The sequence below is a fragment of the Triturus cristatus genome, chromosome 1_2, assembly GCF_964204655.1.
Source record: "Triturus cristatus chromosome 1_2, aTriCri1.1, whole genome shotgun sequence".
NCBI lineage: Eukaryota > Metazoa > Chordata > Amphibia > Caudata > Salamandridae > Triturus > Triturus cristatus.
This window is the reverse complement of record NC_140580.1, coordinates 521,732,217-521,755,502: the sequence shown is the minus strand read 5'-3', so window position 1 is coordinate 521,755,502 and position 23,286 is coordinate 521,732,217. Positions and strand designations below refer to the sequence as shown.

The 23,286-nt window shown below is 40.3% G+C and overlaps 1 protein-coding gene across 4 annotated transcripts in view; it reads right to left on the bottom strand.

Annotated features, from left to right (window-relative positions):
• The window catches only part of DNMBP (dynamin binding protein), a 483,425-nt gene that overhangs the window by 278,806 nt on the left and 181,333 nt on the right, over window positions 1-23,286 (bottom strand). For all 4 annotated transcript variants that reach the window (XM_085606286.1, XM_085606284.1, XM_085606291.1 and 1 more), the window contains one exon: window positions 10,716-10,872. In XM_085606286.1, coding sequence (XP_085462412.1) covers window positions 10,716-10,860 — 145 coding nt within the window. In that variant the 5' untranslated portion in view covers window positions 10,861-10,872. The remainder of the gene's footprint in view (window positions 1-10,715; window positions 10,873-23,286) is intronic.

Below are 23,286 nucleotides of genomic sequence, written 5' to 3'. Positions count from 1 at the left end.
TTTCCATTAGGCCAAATGATAATTTGAAAAATCATTTTTTTAGAAAATTCCAATGGTAATCCAATAAAATGGTAAAATTGTTTTGTACACATCTTGCCAAGTCTCTCTAAAATGTAGGTTTCAGGAAGATTAGATAGGAATTTGCTAAATCAAAAGGCAAACGTTGCTTGAAAATCAATTGGGAATCATTACACAGTGTCCAGCCTTTTTCACATTTAAGATAAACTGTGTAATGTCCAGAAGTAACAGTAGGTCCTTCATGGAAAATTATTGCAACTGTTACAAAAGTTTTTCCTGAAATTGATAATTGCTGTCCTGTAAACTTCTTTATTAAAGTATCCAATTTTGAACCATCAGCTTTACATCGTTGCATCATTAAAATTACATATTGTCCGTATTCCTTTAAAATTAACGTTGAAAACATTTCAGATTGACACTCACTGCATTCCATGTTATGATTAGCATTTTTAACTAATTTAGCAAAAGTGACTGTTTTACTTTCTGGCAATGTTAAATAAATAAACCTTTCAGAATCAACATTAGAGCCACATGTATTGTAACAGTTTTCACAACTATGTTCCCATTTATAAGAGAGACCAAACAAATTTTCAATGGGAACCCCTTCTTCTTCCAGTACCTGAAGAAAAAACATCAAGAATTCCTGTGCGTCTTGCTGTACATTTTGAGAAAACTGTGTTCGTCCTGAACATACATCTAAAAGTTTTCTAATTTCAGTAGCACTTTCTATTTGAGTTTTATCATTACTCAGCTTTTGAAAAAGGAGACTCAACTCAGAACAGAATCTTTTTCTCTGATTTACTATTATCTGCTCTTGCACACTTTCCAGATAAAATGCAACATTCAGCACTACATTAGCGTAGCAGTTGACACCAGAGCTATTTTCAAAATGACATCCTACAACCTCTTCATTTTCCTTTTTCTTTTTGCTTGCAATTACATCACTCCTCTTTTTTTTCCTCCTCTCTACATCTTCATTACAGATATTCTCATTTCTCCTTTTACGAGAAACTACACGTTTCTCCAACACAGGATACTGACCTAAATGAGGAGCATAGGTTCTTCTTAATCTATTATACTCCTTTACACAATTTGTATCAGCACTAACTTTTGAGTCATCAAAGTCTATCATGAATAAACCAGATAATGTTTTCACTCGTGACAAAGCTACATAAGCCATACCTTCTTTTAACACAGTTGAACCAATGTTCACAAAAGCACAATCTACAGTCAATCCTTGAGACTTGTGAATAGTTAGAGCATATGCTAGCGAAAACGGAAACTGCTTCCTACGTACATATAAGTCTTTCACAAGCATGAAACGAACTGATTAACGACAAATGTCTTTAACTTCTTCTATCTGATCAAATTTTATTTTTAAACATTCAATTCCATCTTTTTTCTGATAATTAATAAAACCCACAACTCTTCCCATAGCTCCATTAACTAAACCTTTTTCAACATCCAAATTTCTCCTTAAAAATACTCTACAGTTCATGCAAACATATAGATTTTTTTCTAATCCAGCTGTTTTGGAAATGTTCTTCTCTAGTGAATCCAATTTATTTTTCAGTGTGCCTGTTAATGTGATAGTAATTCTTCCATCCTCAATTTTGTCCACTGCTTCCAATTTCCTGATATCTTCCTTTTCCAATTTTAAAAGCTCCTCATTGAATATTGAGCATTCACGTAGAGTTGGCATTAAGCAGATTCTTTTCTTTTCTGCAATGTTCTTGTATATCTTCTCTGCAACTATTTCTTCCTTTGGAAATAAATTATGTAGCAGCCGACTCTGTAATGCTTTTTTGCCGACTTCTGTGAGTAGTCCAATTCTGATATCTTTCAGAATACTTCCATATTCTTCATCGTTTGCTTGCCTCATATTAGTAGTAAGTTCCTTGTACTCAAAGAAGGACCAAATATTTGCATTACCGATGCTTCCCAATGACTTCTTTGTGTCTTCATGTGTCACAGTATTAAACACTGGTTGTCCTTTAACTGGAGTAAGTTGTAGAAGATCCCCAAAAACTATGACATGTTTTCCACCAAATAACACGTCATAGTCTGTCCTTAGAATTTGCTGCATTCTTAAATGCACAAAGGCAAGCATTAAGTTTGATACCATGCTCACCTCATCAATAATGAGAACTTGCATCTTCTTCAATACTCTTGAAACTTCCAAGCATGCTTCTCCAGTTAGCTTGTTGTATTGTATTTTGTTCTCATGCTCCACTGGTAACATTAGCAAACGAAGTAAGGTGTTTCCTTTTATGTTATAGGCTGCTAACCCAGTTGGAGCAGTAACCACACAAGACAAAGTAGAATCCGTTTTTTGCTGTAGGTAGCTTCTGATGACTTTTATTAGGAAACTTTTTCCAGTTCCAGCTTGTCCACTTACATACATCCTGATTGGATGAAATGATGTGCATGAGCACTCTTTTTTTTCATGTAGAAATCCGTGATCAATTTTGCTTCTGATCTCTTCATAAATTTGTTGCTGCTCTTCATTCAGTTGTCTTTCCAAATTTTGTAAGTCTATAAATTCTTCTTGAGCTTGATTCATAGCCGTTTCCACTTCATTCATGGCTATTGATGCTTCATTTTCAACGATTGGTTGTCCTAGGGGATCTTGACTGAGTGTTCCTGAACTTTGGCTGTCTTGAGAACTGTCTCTAGCTACTTCAGCTGCAATTGTAGTTTCCTGTTCAATTTCTTCATTTAACATTTGCAGATAAGTTGAAAATGTACTGCATTGTATGCTGTCTTTGCAAGCATTAAAAGAATCTTCATAGCTTTGAAATTCTCCCAGTAGTTCATCCTCTGTACGCCATGGTTTAAACAGCTGTAAAAGAGCCAAGTAGTAAAATTCCTTTTTGTCAGTAGTGTCGCAACTCAGCTTCCTGTGATTTATCAAACTTCCTTTTGTTTGCTTCACCAAACATCCTTCCTCACCAATGACTTTATATTTTCCATTGTTGATGTCTTCTGCGGCTTTCCGTGAATAAATGTAGTTCTGCAGCACTTCATAGAGACACATGTTCTCCAGATGATGACTTCTCTTTGGGTAATATGTGTCCAACATGTTTGATTTCAAAATATCTGTACTTTCTGGGTCATTCTCGGCCAAATATTCAATTTCTCCAACAGATTTCAGTACCCGATTTCTCATTGCTGCAAGGCCTAAACTTGCCCAAATTATTCTTCTTGATTTCGAGTAGAGACTTGCAGAAGATAACCTATCTGAACATTCGTAGGATCCAATTTCTCGATGCGATAACATCTTTAAACTGAAACTGTACAGCTTCTTACTGACAGTCTTCTCGTGAGAAATCTCTTCCCACATTTCTTTCAATTCAGTTTTTTCAGATTTAGTAATGTAAGACGTTACATATCGAGCAACAGCAATGGAATTGTCAGCTACATACTGTATATCCATGTTAGCATTCCACATGGATAAAATGACTGGGTTGTAGTCATTTATATTTTTTGATTCGTCTTTTCTTTTTAGGTTGTAGGTATTCTTAGGTGATTTTCTTGTGATAGTATGTCTCACAGATGACATAAAACTGTTTACTCTTCCATTTGAAAGAACAGGTCTAGGAAATCCAAATCGACATTTAGTGTAGTATTTTTCTTTGCTCTTGTATTTCCGTCGACAGTATTTTCCACACCGATGACTTTGGAAACGTAAAACTTGCTCCTTTAACTTTTTCTCTTCTGTGCTTTTTGGTATAGCACATGTTGCATATTCTTCAATGTAAGATAACACTGCTTCATCAGTATCTGTTCCAAACTTTGGGGCATCCTTGATCCACAACAGCATATGAATATGAGGAGCACCTCTTGCCTGGTACTCTTTTCTCCAAAAGAAATCCACTACTTCTCCTAGAGGTGGATTTTTTTTATTGCAGATGAAGGACATCATTGCCTCAAATCTATGATTGAAATATCTGCAAACATTAACCGGATCCAATGAGCACAGTTCTCCTGCTGTCTTGTATTAGATGTTTTTAATGTTTGAATTTGCCTCTCGTAGAAAATCCAGTAAATCATCCCAAGCGTACTCAGCACAGCTTAGGGTAAGGAACCATGTTGGTGTTCCTAAATTCCGTAACATGCATTTTAATTCACCATGGCGTCGGTACCAATATTCATTTGTCCCACGCTGACAAGCCATCAGATTGATCAGTTGTGTTTCCAAATGATCATCTCGGTGCTGCACTTTCTCCATAAAATCCTTAGCAGACACATTTTGTAAATGTACTCCACTTTTTAAAATGTGATTTACTGCATAAGATAGTGCAGACAAGTCGCTTTCAAATAAAAGATGGAACAAATAAGGAATACTTTGTCGAAATCTGGGATCTTCAGCATATAGTCTTGTAGTCCGATACTCAGAAGCTGGAATCTGTTCTGGACGTTCATCGTATCGTCCTCCTTTTCCTTTAGGAAACAGCTGGGGAAAACATCGAGCTTCCAAGCTCTCCTCCCATACACTCACGGGAGTTCCTTTTGCTTTCTTCATCTGAAACAGATCAATATTGTCTCCCATAACTTCTTTTGAATGAAGAGGATGTATGCTAAAATGTTCATAAATTTCTTCTTCCTTTGACTTGTCCACTTTTTCAATTTGTCCTGTTGATGTTTCTGTGTCTTCTTGTAAATCTTCTTCTTCTTCTTCTATATAAATTGATTCATACCATTTGTTATTCCTTTTCAAATACAAATTTGCTCTTTGTACTTTCCGTACACCTACCAGCTCCTGCCAAATCTTCTTATTCTTTGTAGGTACACCATTAACCAGAATAACTAATGGTTCAGTTTCCAAAGTATCCGCATCAATAGTTTCCATATTTTTTTTCAAATCCAAGGGCAAATACACCACTCTACCTTTTAAACCTCTCAGTAAATCTGAAGGAGGTAATTTACCATTTTTGGGCTCCATACGTACTATGGTCTGGAACGGATGAACACATTGAATAAGTATAGACTCATATGTATTTAATTCAGAAAGTTCAGCAGGAATAGCATCCAATTCTAAATTATTATGTACAGCTCTGGTCGGCATTCTATTTTCCTCTAACTTGTTGTAACAGTATTTACAAATACGCTGTTCTTCACCCAATTCAAAACAATTTTCTAGAAATATATATGTGGCAAAATCTTTCCACTTATAATTATCTTCATTTTCACTCTTTCTGTAGAGATCAACATTCCTAGTTTGTTTTCTATAATGAGTTCTGCGGCAACAAATACAAGTAATATTTGGTCTTTCATTAGAGATTTTTTCAAATTTTGTTATGTGATCATTAAATGTCTTACTTACAGAGGGTTCTACATTCTCTTCCACTTCTTCCTTATTTACTGTGTCCTTTTCTGCACTGTTTTGTTCAGGACCAAAGTAACAAAACTGAATTTCATCAACAACCTTCTCTACATCTGATACCGATCCACGGAACAGAGCCCTATTCAATTCATCTAACTTTATTGCTGGACTTTTAGCAAAATACAACCGTCTCACAAACTTTCTCATTTCAGTATGATCAACAGCCAGTATCCTAAAATGATGGAAAACACTATAACACACTTTTCTAGATAGACAAGCCAGAGAATGACCCTGCAAACCAGTATTCTCTCTCACTCTGCATGGATCTAGACTTTGAAGCACCTTAATCTTCTGTTTTACACTTTTTTTACTATATTCTCTTAGAAACTCACGAAATTTATCAATAGATTCCTGACGCACAGTGCAAATACTACTACAATTCCAAGTGTACACTGGGGCTTTAGGACGTCTCCCCATAGCCTCATCCGCCATCACTTGTACCTCATCTCTTGGAACCATTATCTCCTTCTCCATTATGCAACCATTTTTCACTTCATAAGCACGACCTCTGGTGTCAACTGCATGCAGCAAACTATTACTTTGAAAATAACTCTCTTCATTAAAAAAAGGTTCACTACTTGAACTATGCATCCATTTTCCTAAAAACACTTTACAAAAGTTTGTTCTGTTCACTACTCTTTTCCTTTTGCTTTGTGATTTCAGTACATTAACCATTTTATCTAATGTACGCATCCTATTCAAAATTAAAATGAATAGTTTCCTTTTTAATTCTAATGCCTTTGCTGCAATGGCTTCAATTTCTTTTTTTCTCTTGTAATATTTTGCCTTTTGCTTATATTTCTTCACATCCTTTATCAAATTGGACATAACTCTTCTCTGAAACATTTTTCTACGTATCTCTTTAAACGCTGTTTTTCTGTTTAAGTTAATCTTTATTGTTGCAGAAGGTATATTTGCATTAACTAAATTCTCAATTTTTTCCTGTTTTTTTCTATTGAAAACATTCTTTCCAGTACAGACATTTGGTACATTTTTCCTTTTTTTGAAGATGTTCTTTAAAAAATCTTTTGTCTGCTTACCAGAAGATTTGTTCTTTTTCCCAACATGAGCATCTCCAACTAACTTAGGTCCTCCAGTTGTCTTCAAATATAGGTTTTTTTGGTGGTCTTTCTTTAGTCTGGATTTTGTAGGCATCTTAAATTTTGTTCACTGCTCTTCAGCAATACCTGAAAAAAACTAAAAAAAAATTCCTTTATTTTATTTTTACATATTACTACATTTTTTATGATCTTTTCAAATCTTAAAATACTATGTACCCCTTTCCTACAAGTGAAAAATCACAATAACACCATCACAAATTAAATATCTAAAAACAATTCCTGTGTGCACACAGAGTCATGGTTTGAAATTAGGCAGAAAACGAAATTTCTTTGCCAATTGCAAAGCATACTTTCTACTACTTTTTTGGCAAGTGATAAGTACTTTTACAGTCGGACACATTTTGAATCCACTTTTCAGATTCTGATAAAAGCACATGTCCAAACTGCTTTTTAAGACCAGCACCATGTGTAACCTGGGTGACTGACTACACGCCAGCAAGGGCAACCAGCCTTAGTGATGCTGAATGTATTTGCATTACTGACTGAAACCTCAAACCCCACTCGGTTGTGAATACTATGCATGATTCCACAGGATAAGCAGCTGGCTGTGTGCTAAGAGTCTGCTTCTGCATACAAAAAAATGGCTCCCCCTTTACATCTAATGCAAATGTAAAATCACCAGAGCAATACGCAATAAATCTCTGCCTGTAATTCCTATTTGCACACAGAGTCATGTTTTCATATTAGTCACAAAACGAAATTTCTTTGCCAATTTGAAAGCACACTTACTACTCTTTTTTTTGGCAAGTGATAAACACTTTTACAGACTGACATATTTTGAATCCACTTTTCAGATTCTTAAAAAAGCACATGTCCAAACTGCTTTTTCAGACCAGCACCATGTGTAACCTGGGTGACTGACTACACCCCAGCAAGGGCAACCAGCCTTAGTGATGCTGAATGTATTTGCATTACTGACTGAAACCTCAAACCCCACTCGGTTGTGAATACTGTGCATGATTCCACAGGATAAGCAGCTGGGTGTGTGCTAAGAGTCTGCTTCTGCACAAAAAAATGGCTCCCCCTTTCCATCTAATGCAAATGTAAAATCACCAGAGCAATACGCAATAAATCTCTGCCTGTAATTCCTATTTGCACACAGAGTCATGTTTTCACATTAGTCACAAAACGAAATTTCTTTGCCAATTTGAAAGCACACTTACTACTCTTTTTTTTGGCAAGTGATAAACACTTTTACAGACTGACACATTTTGAATCCACTTTTCAGATTCTGAAAACAGCACATGTCCAAACTGCTTTTTGAAACCAGCACCATGTGTAACCTGGGTGACTGACTACACTCCAGCAAGGGCAACCAGCCTTAGTGATGCTGAATGTATTTGCATTACTAACTGAAACCTCAAACCCCACTCGGTTGTGAATACTATCCATGATTCCACAGGATAACCAGCTGCCTGTGTACTAAGAGTCTGCTTCTGCATAAAAAAAAACCTCCCCCTTTCCATCTAATGCAAATGTAAAATCACCAGAGCAATACCAAACAGCTTTCTGAGACCAGCAACATGTGTAACCTGGGTGACTCACTACACTCCAGCAAGGGCAACCAGCCTCACTGATGCTGAATGTATTTGCAATACTGAGTGCAACCTCAAACCCTTAAAGTATTCCTTATTTTTACCAGTACACCTTAAATTTTCGTGAAAACATAGTCCATATTATTTTACATGTTCCTCACATTTAAATTTCTCCCAAAACAGAAAATAATAAACACAACTTCAACAAAAGGAATTCCAATTCTATTATTCATTTCTTAATTTACCATATACATCCCCTCTCAAACTCTAAACTCACCTTTAAAATTAGTTAATTGTAAAAGAAATGTGGCACTCAAACAGCAGATTATCAGAGCCAGGATCTCTGTTCTGTTCACCTCTCTCCTCTCAGCAGAACCAGATAATGGCAAACTTTCCCTCTCTTTTTCCACACATATACATGTTAATTTCAAATCTTAGTGCTTCCCCCTTTTTTTCAAATGTAATCACACATTTCTATTGGTTGAAAACCAACCCTTGTCCAAAAGTACCCTTCCCCCAACTTGACTTCTGCCTAGTACCCTTCCCCCAACTTGACTTCTGCCTGCTACCATAGCAACAGCTCATGGAACACTGCTGTGTGGAGTTAGGTCAGAAGTTCGCCACACAATGTTTCATTTCCAAAGAGCAGGAGTGCTTGACTTTTCAAACCTAACAGCAAATCCATAGTACTGTTCTTTGGTAACACATTTTTCTGTACCAATACAAAACATGCTTCTATAAATTTACACATACAGCCTAGTTTTCATTCTAGAATGGTATGAAACAGCCAATCAGTTCTTTTTTTTATAAAAAAATATGTATGCCTCCATTTCCAAACTGTCTTTCATTTCTTTTTACCATTCTACTGAATTACACCTCCTGAGTGCATCCAGTTCTCCTTTGAAGATGTTCACAGTGTGGATTGTAGGGCACAGCTATGTCTTCTGGAGTGAAAAGTATGCAGAGAAAACAGATATGGTGAGAGACCTTGCTTTGCCAAATGTAGACATTAAATGGATTGGTCAGAGAGGGTTAAAGTGGCACCAATTGATGCCATTGGTGAAATCCTTCATGCAAATCCAACACCCTGACCTCATAATAGTGCACTGTGGTGGCAATGACCTAGGCACTTTGACTGGGGTAGGTCTGGAAATGCTTATGAAGGAGACCTTTGCACAACTGTTTTCACTTTTCCCTAAAACTGCCTTTGTGTTTTCTAACATATGCCAAAGGCAAAAATGGAACTGGTCCAATCATTTTTGTCCACAGATTGACAAAGCAAGAAAGCACGTCAACAAATCTGTTTCTGCTTTCCTCCGTGACTATGGTATGGGTTCCATTTACCACAACAACTTGCGTTACGAAATGCAAGACATTTATAGAGGAGATGGTGTACACTTCACTGATGAAGGGAACAGAGTCTTCCTCTTGAACCTTAGACTCTGCATCGGTACTTACTTGTAGGTACCACTAAAAAATCAAATCACTTCATAAACACAACGGCTCTTTTTAGAGCCCCCTAATATCTAAACACTTAATTCTGAATTTTATTATTTTTTTTTTTTTTACCGTACGCGTACGGTAAGCTCACCGTAAGCTTACCGTACGCGTACCCCGCGATTTTTTTTTAAAATTAATAAATGTTTTTTTTGTACTTTTCTGTCCTTCTTTGACCCCCTTTCAAATGTTAGGGAGTCTGTAACTCTCTTCCTTGCCCCCTTTTCAAGTTATCACCCTTTTTTTTCTGAGTGAAATACACAAAATGGCGGCCGCCGCTTCCTGGTTTCGACCGATTCGAATGTTTACTAAGATCTAAGAGCCAATCAGAATCGCGCTCGCGCACGTCACCGTACGCGTACGGTAAGCGCACCGTAAGCGCACCGTAAGCTGGCTCAGATATATATATTGATTTAAAGGCTATTTTCTCAGAATCTACTGAACAGATTTACACCAAACCTACAAAAGGCACTTCCTTGACCTGAGGACTACCTCTCTGCCAAATTTCAAGTAATTCTGTTCAGCCGTTCGGGCTGTAGCTGTGTCTAAAGGTCCTATGGAAAAATGCATGGGAAAAACGCGTTTTGGGACCCCCCTTTTATCTCAGCCCCCGCTTGACGAATCCCCCCCGAGACTTTCAGGGTAGGAGCGGAGCGCCCCACCTATTTTGAAAATTTCGCGAGGATTCGTCGACCGGCGCCAAAGTTATTCCAAATAGAATGTTGCGGATTTCCTATGGAAACAGGGTCCTAACTATAACTACCTACTGGCGACCGCCAGTAGGTAATATATATATGTATATATATATATATATATATATATATATATATATATATATATATATATATATATATATATACACACACACACACACACACTCTGATGCTAATTCTGAAATTATCTTTTTATTTGACTCCAGAACAATATCAGTTTCACGGTTTTATTCCAAAAGACAAATGCAAGAAGGTTTTGCAAATCTGATCTAACTGCAGAACAAAGCATCACTCAACTGTGAAACAGAAAACTCTTTCAGATATCACATGGTATGCTAGGATCCTAGCCACTCAAAACTGATAAAAACTATATACTCAATGATCAACAAACAATACTGTGAAAGGTTAACCAACTTACCCACTCTAATCATCCAAATGATCTTACCTGTGATACCCTTTTTGCTGCCAAGGAGCCAGAATTCATCCACCACACTTAAGACTTCAATGACATCCCCCACAAACAAGGGCAGCTCTTCGGAGACACTGGGACAGAAATCAAACATAGCTCGAACAACGGATCCAACCTCCATTGTGCGTCAGACCTAGAGGAGGAACAAATAAGACGTTTTATAGATGAATGTTACCCCAGGGAAAGAAAACCATGAATAAATATTGCGTTACGTTCAGTGTCCAATGTGTTCATTATCAGATTTACCTAAATGGTTTATATCGCGTCCTACTTTGTTCAACAAATGATGCACCTCCAGTGAAACGACAGACAAATGTCCTCTGACTTCAGGTGTAATCATGTGTAACCATCAAGGGCAGACTGGCATATGGGACAATCTGGAATGCCACATCGGCTGTTCTCACTGGTCAGTGAGTGGGACCTTTTTTGACTGTTTGATGGTCTGCTGTATGGACTGGTAGGCCGTTTTTACTGTTGATTTCAAGATATTAAATAAATTGTGGGAGCAAGTACAAATGCATGCAGTTTCACATATGTTGCTAAACACCTATAAAGCATATCTATTTATAAGTTAAAAAAAGCCCGATTTGCAAAAGTGGGCCTCTTTTTTCGCTATCTGGTCCACTAATGAGGGCGACTATAATTCTGTTGCCCACGCCTATTTTCTGTCCCAGTCTGACCCTAGAAGCTATCATAAAACTCTTATCGCTTTACAAACGAGCATTGGCAAAGCCAATTGGTCTCATCCTTGTGACCTACAGCCTTTGCTAATGTGTTTTAGCCAAGTTCCGCAGCATCTCTGATGCTTGGCAGCGTGGCTAAAGTTTACAAAAGTTTTTTTAATCTTTTGATGCAAGTGTGGTAAATAAAAATACCGGACTGAATTTCATACGGAATCTTAAAATAAAGTAAAATAGCTCAAAATAACAAGAGGCAGAATCCGTGGTATAAGAGGTTTTCTAATGGGCTTTATTCCATTCAAAATGGCCGACTCGAGTCGCGGCCTTCAGGTTCCGTCACCACGAGGGTTCAGGAAGTGAAGTACAATAATTTATTAACAGACATGTATTTTTATAATAAATACATTACAATGAAACGAATGTAGAAGGCGTAACATTTGATAAGAAAAGTGACAAAACAGTGACATAATCGAAACTAGGCGTAATAAGGAATAAAAGAAACATGATTGGTTAGAATTATCAGACATAGGTGGATCTATAAGATAATACTTGGCATAGATGCGCGCGCGGCAGCATGACGTGTAATTGACGTGCAACTAGGGGGTGAAGGGGACTTGACATTTAGCTCTACATGTGGAGACGAGAAGTCTGGGGGTCAAGTCAACCTAATCCCAAATCATATCTAACATCCTATGTTTAAAGAACTATGTTATCCACAAGGAAGAGACTCTCGGACAGAATCTATTCTATACTGACTGTGTACGTGTACAAGCGTCTAAGTGTCTATATGAGATGCGAGGGATAGAAAACTTTCCATGGCAACAGGGCTATGAATCACTTGCAGGAGGACGGAAAGGCTGAGTCCTTTGCTTGTGAGCTAAAGGAAATGTTTACCTAAATCACTGGACAGGAATGCATCGGCTGGAGAGCAAAATAGATAATTCGAAGGTGAAATACAACTTCTTGGCAGACAGGCGAAAACTGGCCGAGGCAGGCACCGTTAGCTGCACAGGGAGTAGGACAAAGTTCATGGATACAGATGCGAGCTCAAGCTGAAGCTGTCAGAGACAGAGAGCAGGGAAAGGCTTTGAGGACAGAATCGGGCCTACTTGCCTGAACTGTAAAAATGAAGTAACTTAGCCATATAAAGTCGGTGGCCTGTCATACCTAGGAATCGAATATCCAGCTCATTGATGGCGGATCTGACAGAGAACATGTTGACGGTAGACACACATATGTTTGCGTCTTAGAAACTGGAACTGGAGGGAACATACATGTACTTGTAACATGCATATAGAACCGTTGGGGTCCAAGATAGGGGACATAACTGATCAGGAAAATCCACATTTCCACATTCCCTCCTTGTCCCCTTCTTGCCCTTCACGAGACATCAATCTTCATCATTCCATTGATTTGCTCATGGAGCATCATTTCTTCTTCCTTCCGGCATTCTGAACGGGACCTGTGATGTGGAATGCATGATGTGGCACACAGACCACAAATCGCTGGTCCACCTTGCAGGCATAAACAACAACTGAAGAGCATAAGAAGGCCAATACCTAGGAAGGATAGAACTCTCCATCCCCAGGCTGATATCACACTCCAAAACCACCCGGACCACGTCCAAGTGCCTGGATTCTCGTGTATCTGGCTTACAATCTTATGAAGTCGTGTTATAGCTTTATATACAGATGGCGAATTTTCTGGTATGAATATGCAGCAGCTGGATCCGATGACCCTGCAAGCTCCGCCCCTATCGGCCAGGATGACGTCAAGGACAAGACGATTCTGGAGAACAACAATTCTCATCACTGATTGTTCCTCTGTCAGATTGCCTAGGGCGGCTATAGTCTCGTTTACTACAGCTTCAAGAGTCTTGGTGAGTCTGCGTATCAGCTTACTATTTGATATTGTACCTATATAGGGAAAGATACCTTTATTGAAATCTACATACTTGTCCCATGCTGTCTCAGTATAATCGACAACTGGGAGATCTCTTTGCTCTCTATTGTGTACTAAATGAACATTTCGATAATAATCAGGGGGAGCTAGGAAAACAGGTGGCAAAAGGAATGCTATGTAACAGGTACCATCCCAATCTAGAGGCAGACGCATATATGCCGTCTGACCACATATGAAGTAAGAATGGCGAGAAGCTCTAAATGAAGATTTACCTTGATCACTATATTCTACTGTAGTAACGCATTGGCTATGGCCCATATGTATGGAACCAACTTTTCTTACACATAATTCACCCTTAACTGGAAATACTGACATAGTGGGCAGAATTAGTTCAACTTCGGATTTGACATTCAGAATCATAAGATTAGGCGTAAAATTACCTAATTTATACACTTCATTTTCTAAATCAGTTCCTGTTCTACTGGGGTGACCCTCCTTATTAGGGTGACAGACTTTGAATAAAACTAGATTCAGATTTCCCCATATCCAATGTTGTTGATAAACTGCTGTGTCTGGGTCTATGGAATTTAATAAACTAAACCATGCTCCACAGGAGCCATTGTGTGTGAATGGATGTGGAAAGAAAGGCAGAACTCCTTTGTTATTCTGATAGGGAGGAAGTCGGCCACACACCCAACAATTGGTCGCATTACTAGTCTGATGGGAATGATGTAACATACTAATGAAGGTGTTATTGCGCAGCGCAAGTCTATAAGATAATTCATGTGGCGGTAGGTCACTAAAAGAATGTTTTGCAGCAACATTATAAACATGTCTAGAGATAGGATGATATATGTGCAAAATCACACTCGTAATAATTACTAAAATACTCAATAAAAACAAAATTAATAATGTCCTCATACAGTAGCTACGCAGTGATTTACAATACGCCTGTCGTTTCAACATTTCTCGGGTATTTTCTCTACTCAGGTCCAAGGGATACATGTCGGAGACAATTCAACCGCTTCACCTTGGAGAGGACTTAAACAATCAAATTGCTCGACTGTTTGGGCCTAAGCTTTAATTTATAGCACTGAGAGTCATTCTGTTCAACAAAAGGAAGTTTTGAATCAGTCTGTGAGGGAGTGCAGGGCACAGTGTCTATATCTGAAGGTAGTCCATGAAATTTTTTGACGTGACTTGAATGAATCCACCCTTTGCGTCCCTCGATCTTCACGGCTGTTCTTGTGGTCAACAGGACCAACTTGGGTGCTTTCCACCTGGGCTCCAGTTGACTTTTCCTGTCGAAATTTCTCACAAAGACAAGATTACCCGGAACAACGTCATGGGGTTTCGCCTCAGTGTTGTCGGGAAAGGCTGCAGCTACCTGTGAACGAGAAGATTGTAGTGCAGACATCAAGGAAGCCAAGTAATCTGTCAGCATGTTACAGTCAATGTCAGTTATTTTGCGTGGTATAGGCGTCCCCCACATATTCGGTGGTCTACCAAAGATCACCTCATACGGGGATAGCCCTGTTCTAGAGTGTGCTACCATTCTCATGTAAAAGAGTGCAACTGGTAATGCTACTATCCAGTCGACACCTTTCTCTCTACATATTTTGGACAGTCTGATTTTCAGTGTCTGGTTATGTCTTTCTACGAGACCTGCTGCCTCGGGGTGTCGGACACAGTGGAATTTCCACTGATATCCCAACAAGAGTGAGACATGTTTCATTAATTCGGATGAGAAAGGCTGACCGTTATCTGAACATACAACACGTGGTAAACCGTACCGTGGGAAGAATTCTCGAACTAGCTGCTTGGCAGTAGTCGGGGCAGTGTAATCTGATACGGGATACGCCTCTGTCCAACGGGAGAGAGCGCAGACAACTACGAGGACATATTTGAATCCTCGACAACGTTCCATCTGAATATAATCCATCTGGAGGACTTCAAAAGGATGGTCAGGAGGCTGAAATCCACCCTGCTCTACGGGAACACTCTTTCCTGGATTAAACTGACAACATATCATACAGGTACGAACTTTTTGTTTAGCTGCTGCTCGTAAATGTTTGTTGAACCAAATGTGCTGAATGCTGTCTAGCATAGCCTTCTCTCCTAAATGTGCTGGACTGTGAACTGTAGCTATAATGGCTTGAACCATGGAATCAGGGAGAAACCATACAGATTTCTCCTTCGTCATCCATCCTTGATCTGTCTGGATCCCTCCTAGTTCAGTCCACTTCTTTATTTCTTCTGCTGTGGCATGTGTCTGTATGTCAATTACGTCAAGTGTGGGATCCTTAATTGTCATACACTGTGTTGGTGTCTGAACTATTGGCTTTGTCATGTCTAATGTGCGATTCTGAGCAGTCTGTTTAGCTGTTCTGTCAGCTAAATCATTGCCTTGAGAAATGGTATCAGTAACCTTCGTGTGTGCTTTACATTTCATAATCGATATAGCAGTGGGTAGATGTATTGCGTCTAACAAAGCATGAATGAGGGGCCCGTGCTGAATGTGGGCACCATGGGACGTTAGATAACCTCTCTCTCGCCACAGCACGCCGAAGTCGTGTACAACTCCGAATGCATAACGTGAGTCAGTGTATACATTAACTTTCTTATTTGTGGCTTGAATACAGGCTTGCGTTAGAGCAATAAGTTCTGCTGCTTGGGCTGACAGAGTATCTATACAATGTGTCTCAATAACTTCAGTGTCTGTTGTGACTGCATACGCGGCCACTAAATCTCCTGTACTTGCTCTCATGCATGATCCGTCTACATACAACGTCAGGTCTGGATCTAACAATGGAACGTCTGTCAAGTCTTGTCTAGGTTTCGTCTTTATTTCAATGATTTCAACACAATCATGAGCTAGTGGGTCTGTTCCAATTACAGGTAATAGTGTAGCAGGATTCAATGTATTACACCGTCGGATCTCTATGTGTGGTTGAAACAATGTCAGTTCATAACCGGTAAGTCTTGCTATGGTCAAGTGTTGTGTTTGTGTTCGGTTCACAAGAACCTCTACTGCATGTGGTACTTGAACTGTCAATGGGTGTCCTAATACTATGGCATCGCTTTGTCTGATTGCTAAAGCTGTCGCTGCCACTGATTTCAGGCATGCAGGCAAAGCCTGAGCTACGGGATCTAATGTACTGGAAAAATAAGCACATGGCTTGCATGATCCTGCTTGATCCTGAGTGAGTACTGACAAGGCAGTACCTTCGCGTTCTGTAACAAAGAGTGTAAAAGGTTTGCTATAACATGGTGTTGCTAAAACAGGTGCTTGACATAAAGCTTCCTTTAGGCTTTCAAAAGCTTGTGTATGTTCCTGAGTCCAAGGGAGAACAGTCGATGTGGCTGCCTCCTGTGTGGTTAACTGAATGAGTGGTTTTGCTAGAAATGCGTACTGAGGGATCCACTGCCTACAATATGAAGTGAGGCCTATGAAAGCCCGCACCTCCTTTTGTGTCTGGGGTATTGACATGTTAGCAATTAACTGGATGCGATCTGGTGTAAGCTGCCTTCCCTCCTTGGACAGCGAGTGACCAAGATAAATAACTCGCTGAACACAGAATTGCAGCTTAGAAGGGGACACCTTGTGCCCCTTGTCGGCTAGGAAATGTAAAACTGTCAGAGAAGCTTTTTCACATTCTGGCTCGCTTCTCGCGGTGATCAGCAGATCATCGACATATTGAAGCAGTGCAGTATTGACTGGCATGTGGATACTGTCAAGTTCTCGTTTCAGTGCTTGGCTGTAGATGCTGGGGCTTTCTGTAAATCCTTGAGGAGCGCGTGAGAATTTAAAGCTGCGCCCATTTAAACTGAATCCGAACAAGTATTGGCTTTCCGGATCTATTGGGACGCTGAAAAAGGCATTCTTGAGATCAATTACAGTAAAGAATGTTGCTTCGGAATCAATTGCTGTCAACAATGATGATATATCAGGGACCACAGGGAATTGTGGTACAATACACTTGTTTAGTTCACGCAAATCAATAACCAATCGGTACACTGGTGGAGCAGTAGGATCAGTTCGTTTAAGAATCGGAATTATCGGTGAATTACATACATTGGAGTCTGTTTCTACAACTACTCCCTGGGCAATCAGCTCATCAATGATTTTCAACAAAGCCACTACAGCATCATGCGGTAACTTGTATTGTCGCATTCGTGGTAGTACCACTCCTGCTTTCAATGTAACTCGATAGGGTGTAATGTTCATGCAGCCAACATCCGTAGGGCCTTGTGCCCATAGATGTACTGGTAAAGTCTGTAGTCGGGGATCCATGTCTCTAGACACATAGTGACCTTTAAAATCACGTAAAAACAACCTTACTCCTTCCGGAGAACAACATATTATGGCTCCTAGTGCTTTCAGAGTCTTAATTCCTAACAGATTTTCTGGGCATGATTTAGTAAGCAATAAATCTGTAGTTCGTGTCAAAGGTCCTATCGTAAGTGGTAGAGGCTGTGATACTTCATTAACAATAGGTTTTCCTGAAAAACCAAGGGAAACATTTTGAGAGCCTGAGAGGGGTGCCCCTGGAACTTCACTACGTTTTATGGTTGTTCGACTTGCCCCTGTATCGAGTAAGAATTTTCTATCTTGACCTAATAATTCACTATGTACATAAGGTCCTTCTTGATCTACAGGAATCTCGATAAGCGGTAAGTCAACTTCCCTCTCTAGGCTGGTTCATGCGTAACGCTGATACTCAGGGTATTCATACTGTGCAGTCTGATACATTTGTCGTGTTGTGGTTTGTGTGGCAGTAGCAGGCAACGGTGGTGCAGCTGGCACAAACTGTATGGGTTGCTGTGAGGCTGGCATAGACTGTTGCTGAACTGGCATGGACTGTCCATGCTGCATAGCTCCTTGTTCACTCTGATCTTGTCTAACTAATCGTGGTCTCTCCTTTGCAATACCTGTAGCTATATTACGTTTCAGGACTGGACAATCATGTACATAATGGCCTAGTTGTTTACAGTAATTGCAGGTTCCTTTTACAGGAACTGCAGAATCACCAGAATGTGTCACACCCTTTTTGTGACCATCTGCTGGTACTGTCTGAGAAACTAGCATTTTCATTTTTGTATCCTTCATGCGTCTATGCTCGTGTTCTTGTTCATCCCTAATTCTATTGTGATGATACTGTAACATTTGTAGCATTTGCGACGGAGTGTTACTTTGCCAGGTACTCTCGAATTTCAATATTCTATTCTTCACTGGAGGCAATGCATTTTCCACTAATTTTGTCACAAATAAATGTGGATATGAGTCACTACTTGCTTTTATACCACTATTTATACCAAAACATTTTTCAAATCGAGCATAATAATCGCTTGTGTCTTCATCTTGCTTTTGTTTACAGGCTGTGATTGCACCCCAATCTTCCTTTTTTGTAGTTAATAAACGTGGCAGTACCTGTACTAGTAAACCTGGTAATAGTTTAACTTTATCCCCGAGCCCCGAACCTGCAGCTCGGCCCCTTTCTTCCTCTGCTAATGCTGTCCAGTCTATCTTTTGGTCTCCCACTTCCCACTCTTTTTCTTTCAGTTTTTCATATATGCCAGCAGGCAAAAGCACCTTTAATATCGTCATAATATCAGGAAAGGTGTACTCTCCCATCAGTAACATGTCTTTAATTTCTCGGTGGAAACCCGCTGGGTCTTTGTCATGACTAGGTACTACTTTTTTCATTTCTAATAATTCCATTTTTGATATGGGTGTGTAAACAAATACACGGTGAAACTCATTGTCTTCGCCTTTTATTGGGTGCACTTCTCGTAGGGGATTTTGTCTATCCATATAGTACGGCGCTCTTTCTCTGTGGGGCAGCGAGAGAGAATCCGGACTTACAAAAAGGACATACTGCTTACGTGACACTAATATCTCTTTAATTAGCTTGTTACTAGAACCTCTCCATCTGTTCGTGAGTAGTTCCGTTAATATATCAGGTAAAGGACCAGGGTCAGTATGTTGGCTCTTATATAATATGAGGAGTTGCTGAATCATATAGATTCCAGCTAAACGTTGTTCATCTGTACTGAGGTTAAAAAACGTGTGTGCTACGGTCTCATCACCGTATTTTTCAGGACTGTCAATCCAGTGAACGGCTGATCTGGCTAATTCTTGCTCATCCATGGAATCGAGGAGGTGGTAACCTCTTCGTTCTCGTAGTATTTTGTCTGCGGCTTGAAACGAATGTTCAGGAGATTTCAGATTTATTACAGGCGTCGGATACGTTCTGCTATTATTTGGACATACAGAGTGTATGGGATCAGAAAAACATCTAGTATTTTCACAGTATCTTCCTTTGCCTACATAGGCTATGGTCTCTGACTGTCTTGCGGAATTCCCTGATTCGGACACTTCATCTTGCTCAAACTCGTCTGTTCCCAATCTCTCTTCATGAATACGCTCTATTTCTTTACGTATTTTTCGGCACATGGCTATTATACAATTTTGCTTATCGTGTCTCCCTTCTGATAGGAAGGCAAGTCTTTTGGCATCTCTGTAACAGCCTTAGGTAGTCCTTCGGCTAGAAGGGGATACATACCATTCATAAGAGCATTTCTTTGTCTGTTCACTTGTTCTGATTTCACTCAGATACCTTCCTCAATTAATAGATTTTCTTGAACTTTATTTGAACTTTCTTTACTCCTCTCTTCTTGTCTACGTGCTTTTTCTGTTCGTCTATGAGATTCTTTACGCCATAACTCAACAGCGTCTTTCTGTGACTGTCTGACCTTTCTTTTCCATAACTCTTCCTCCACTTTCATGATGCACTCTGCATCCCAGGTTCCCGCTATGGGCCACCTTTGACTTTCCGGTAATCCTTTGGTATAATCTACCCATAGATCAAGAAACAATATGGCATCTAAGCCATGTTTATGGTACATAAAATGCCCTGGGGTGTCCCTAGGAGGAATAGGAACTGCTTCTTCAAGCACCCCTTTTCTGGTAGTAATCTGTCTTAACTTCGAGAAGAGCGGCATATTGACAATTGATCTGATACTTACTCTTGAACTTGCTTAATACGAGAAACACAATAATGAACAGTGAACAATGAACAGTCATTCATACCACAATATGCAAGACATTTTCTGAAGACTTTAAACATTAAACATTAAACATTATAACAATGATCGACAATGATGACAGTCTGCCTAACTAATCACCACGCTGAATTCTTGACAATAACTGAATACTTCGGAATACTTGATATACTGCTAAACAGTACATATACACTGCTAAACAGTGCAGACCGGATTTGTGTACCCAAATCCGTCTTGACCGGCACAACCTATGTGCGCGTCAACACGCCTCCCCGGCGATGGTACTCACCGAGTAGCTCCTTGAAACGGAAGGCCTCAGAGAATGGACAGGACTCGATAACTGCGGACATCGGACCCTCTGGACGTCGGGATTTCGGAAAACCTGGTGGGCCTCTGTATACCTCGGATCTTGCTCTCTCAGCTAGGCTCTGGTCGGGATACTTCGCACTTCTCACCGCCTCGTCTGGGTTGATCGCAGCCTCAGTCGCCCCCGCTTGACCGGAGGGAGCTTACAGGAAATCCTGCTGGTACGCGTTTATGGTCCGTCCAGCTGTGGCAGGAGACCGGGCCTGCAACGCACCGCCGGCGCGTGAGATGAGAAAGTGTCCCTATTCGGGCGCCATTATGTGGTAAATAAAAATACCGGACTGAATTTCATACGGAATCTTAAAATAAAGTAAAATAGCTCAAAATAACAAGAGGCAGAATCCGTGGTATAAGAGGTTTTCTAATGGGCTTTATTCCATTCAAAATGGCCGACTCGAGTCGCGGCCTTCAGGTTCCGTCACCACGAGGGTTCAGGAAGTGAAGTACAATAATTTATTAACAGACATGTATTTTTATAATAAATACATTACAATGAAACGAATGTAGAAGGCGTAACATTTGATAAGAAAAGTGACAAAACAGTGACATAATCGAAACTAGGCGTAATAAGGAATAAAAGAAACATGATTGGTTAGAATTATCAGACATAGGTGGATCTATAAGATAATACTTGGCATAGATGCGCGCGCGGCAGCATGACGTGTAATTGACGTGCAACTAGGGGGTGAAGGGGACTTGACATTTAGCTCTACATGTGGAGACGAGAAGTCTGGGGGTCAAGTCAACCTAATCCCAAATCATATCTAACATCCTATGTTTAAAGAACTATGTTATCCACAAGGAAGAGACTCTCGGACAGAATCTATTCTATACTGACTGTGTACGTGTACAAGCGTCTAAGTGTCTATATGAGATGCGAGGGATAGAAAACTTTCCATGGCAACAGGGCTATGAATCACTTGCAGGAGGACGGAAAGGCTGAGTCCTTTGCTTGTGAGCTAAAGGAAATGTTTACCTAAATCACTGGACAGGAATGCATCGGCTGGAGAGCAAAATAGATAATTCGAAGGTGAAATACAACTTCTTGGCAGACAGGCGAAAACTGGCCGAGGCAGGCACCGTTAGCTGCACAGGGAGTAGGACAAAGTTCATGGATACAGATGCGAGCTCAAGCTGAAGCTGTCAGAGACAGAGAGCAGGGAAAGGCTTTGAGGACAGAATCGGGCCTACTTGCCTGAACTGTAAAAATGAAGTAACTTAGCCATATAAAGTCGGTGGCCTGTCATACCTAGGAATCGAATATCCAGCTCATTGATGGCGGATCTGACAGAGAACATGTTGACGGTAGACACACATATGTTTGCGTCTTAGAAACTGGAACTGGAGGGAACATACATGTACTTGTAACATGCATATAGAACCGTTGGGGTCCAAGATAGGGGACATAACTGATCAGGAAAATCCACATTTCCACACAAGTGCTGTGTAATTTTCTAGGCATGCGTATCACACATGTGAGATCCTACAAAATGACACTGGCGCTTTATTTTTTCTGTTTAGTTACTAATCCAATATTTTTTCGAGTGGGGTGGAGAGAAACGTGGAAGCAACAGGGGGAGGGTGGGGTAACAGCAGATCAACAATGGGCAGGGTGAAAGTGAAGGAAGCCAAAGCATCGCAGGTAGGACGGGGGGGGAAGGTAAAGCAGTACAGGGGGAGGGGAGGAAGCCAAAGCAACACAGAAAAGGGTGGGAGGGGAAGCTAAAGCAAACTGGGGAGAGATGGGAAAGTAACGCAGAAGACAGGAGGGATGTAAAAATAACAAGGAGGGCATGGGGAGGCAACAGGGAGAAGCACACGGGTAACCGAGAGCAATACAGAGTACCCTGGGAGAGAAATATACAAGGTTGACCGTTCCAAAACACAGACGCTCTCATGGAGGGCTTAACAGAAAGAAAAAGTAGTGCTTGAAAAGCAAGGATGGGAAACAGAGATGGCAGCCATTCAAAGTGATGGTAAAGAGATAATGCTCCATGGTAGGGACAACCACAAGATTGATTAGCTGAGACATGAATTAAAGGAAGCAAATGAGAGTGACAACAACAACAACCAATGGTAAGTAATGCGTAGACTTGAGGGTCCTCTATGTGTTTGATAAACCACTATATGCCTCACAATAGGCCAGGCGTGCGCTGACTAGTAGGCGCGACCTATAGTATAATCCCAGGTGAAAGAAAGTAAATACAGTATACACCACTATAAGCATAAGAAGCCAGAGACGGCAGATGCAGTCTTTTGATGTACAGATCAACGGTAATATTTAAATGTCCATATCGAGACCATGTTTTTTAGGTCTCGCCTGATCCAGCGCATGCGCTGCCCTGGCGAGATATTTATGCGCTGGCTCAGGCGAGACATTTAGTGAGTGGGCTTTAAAAAGCCGACCACAGCTTTTTGTGTGGTTTAGAGCATGCGGTTACGCGCACAGTAACGCCCATTCCTCGCATTGCTCGCTCAGGCGCCATCTGGCATTCCTCTCGCTTGCTCTCCCAAGCGCGCGCTTCAACGCTTCT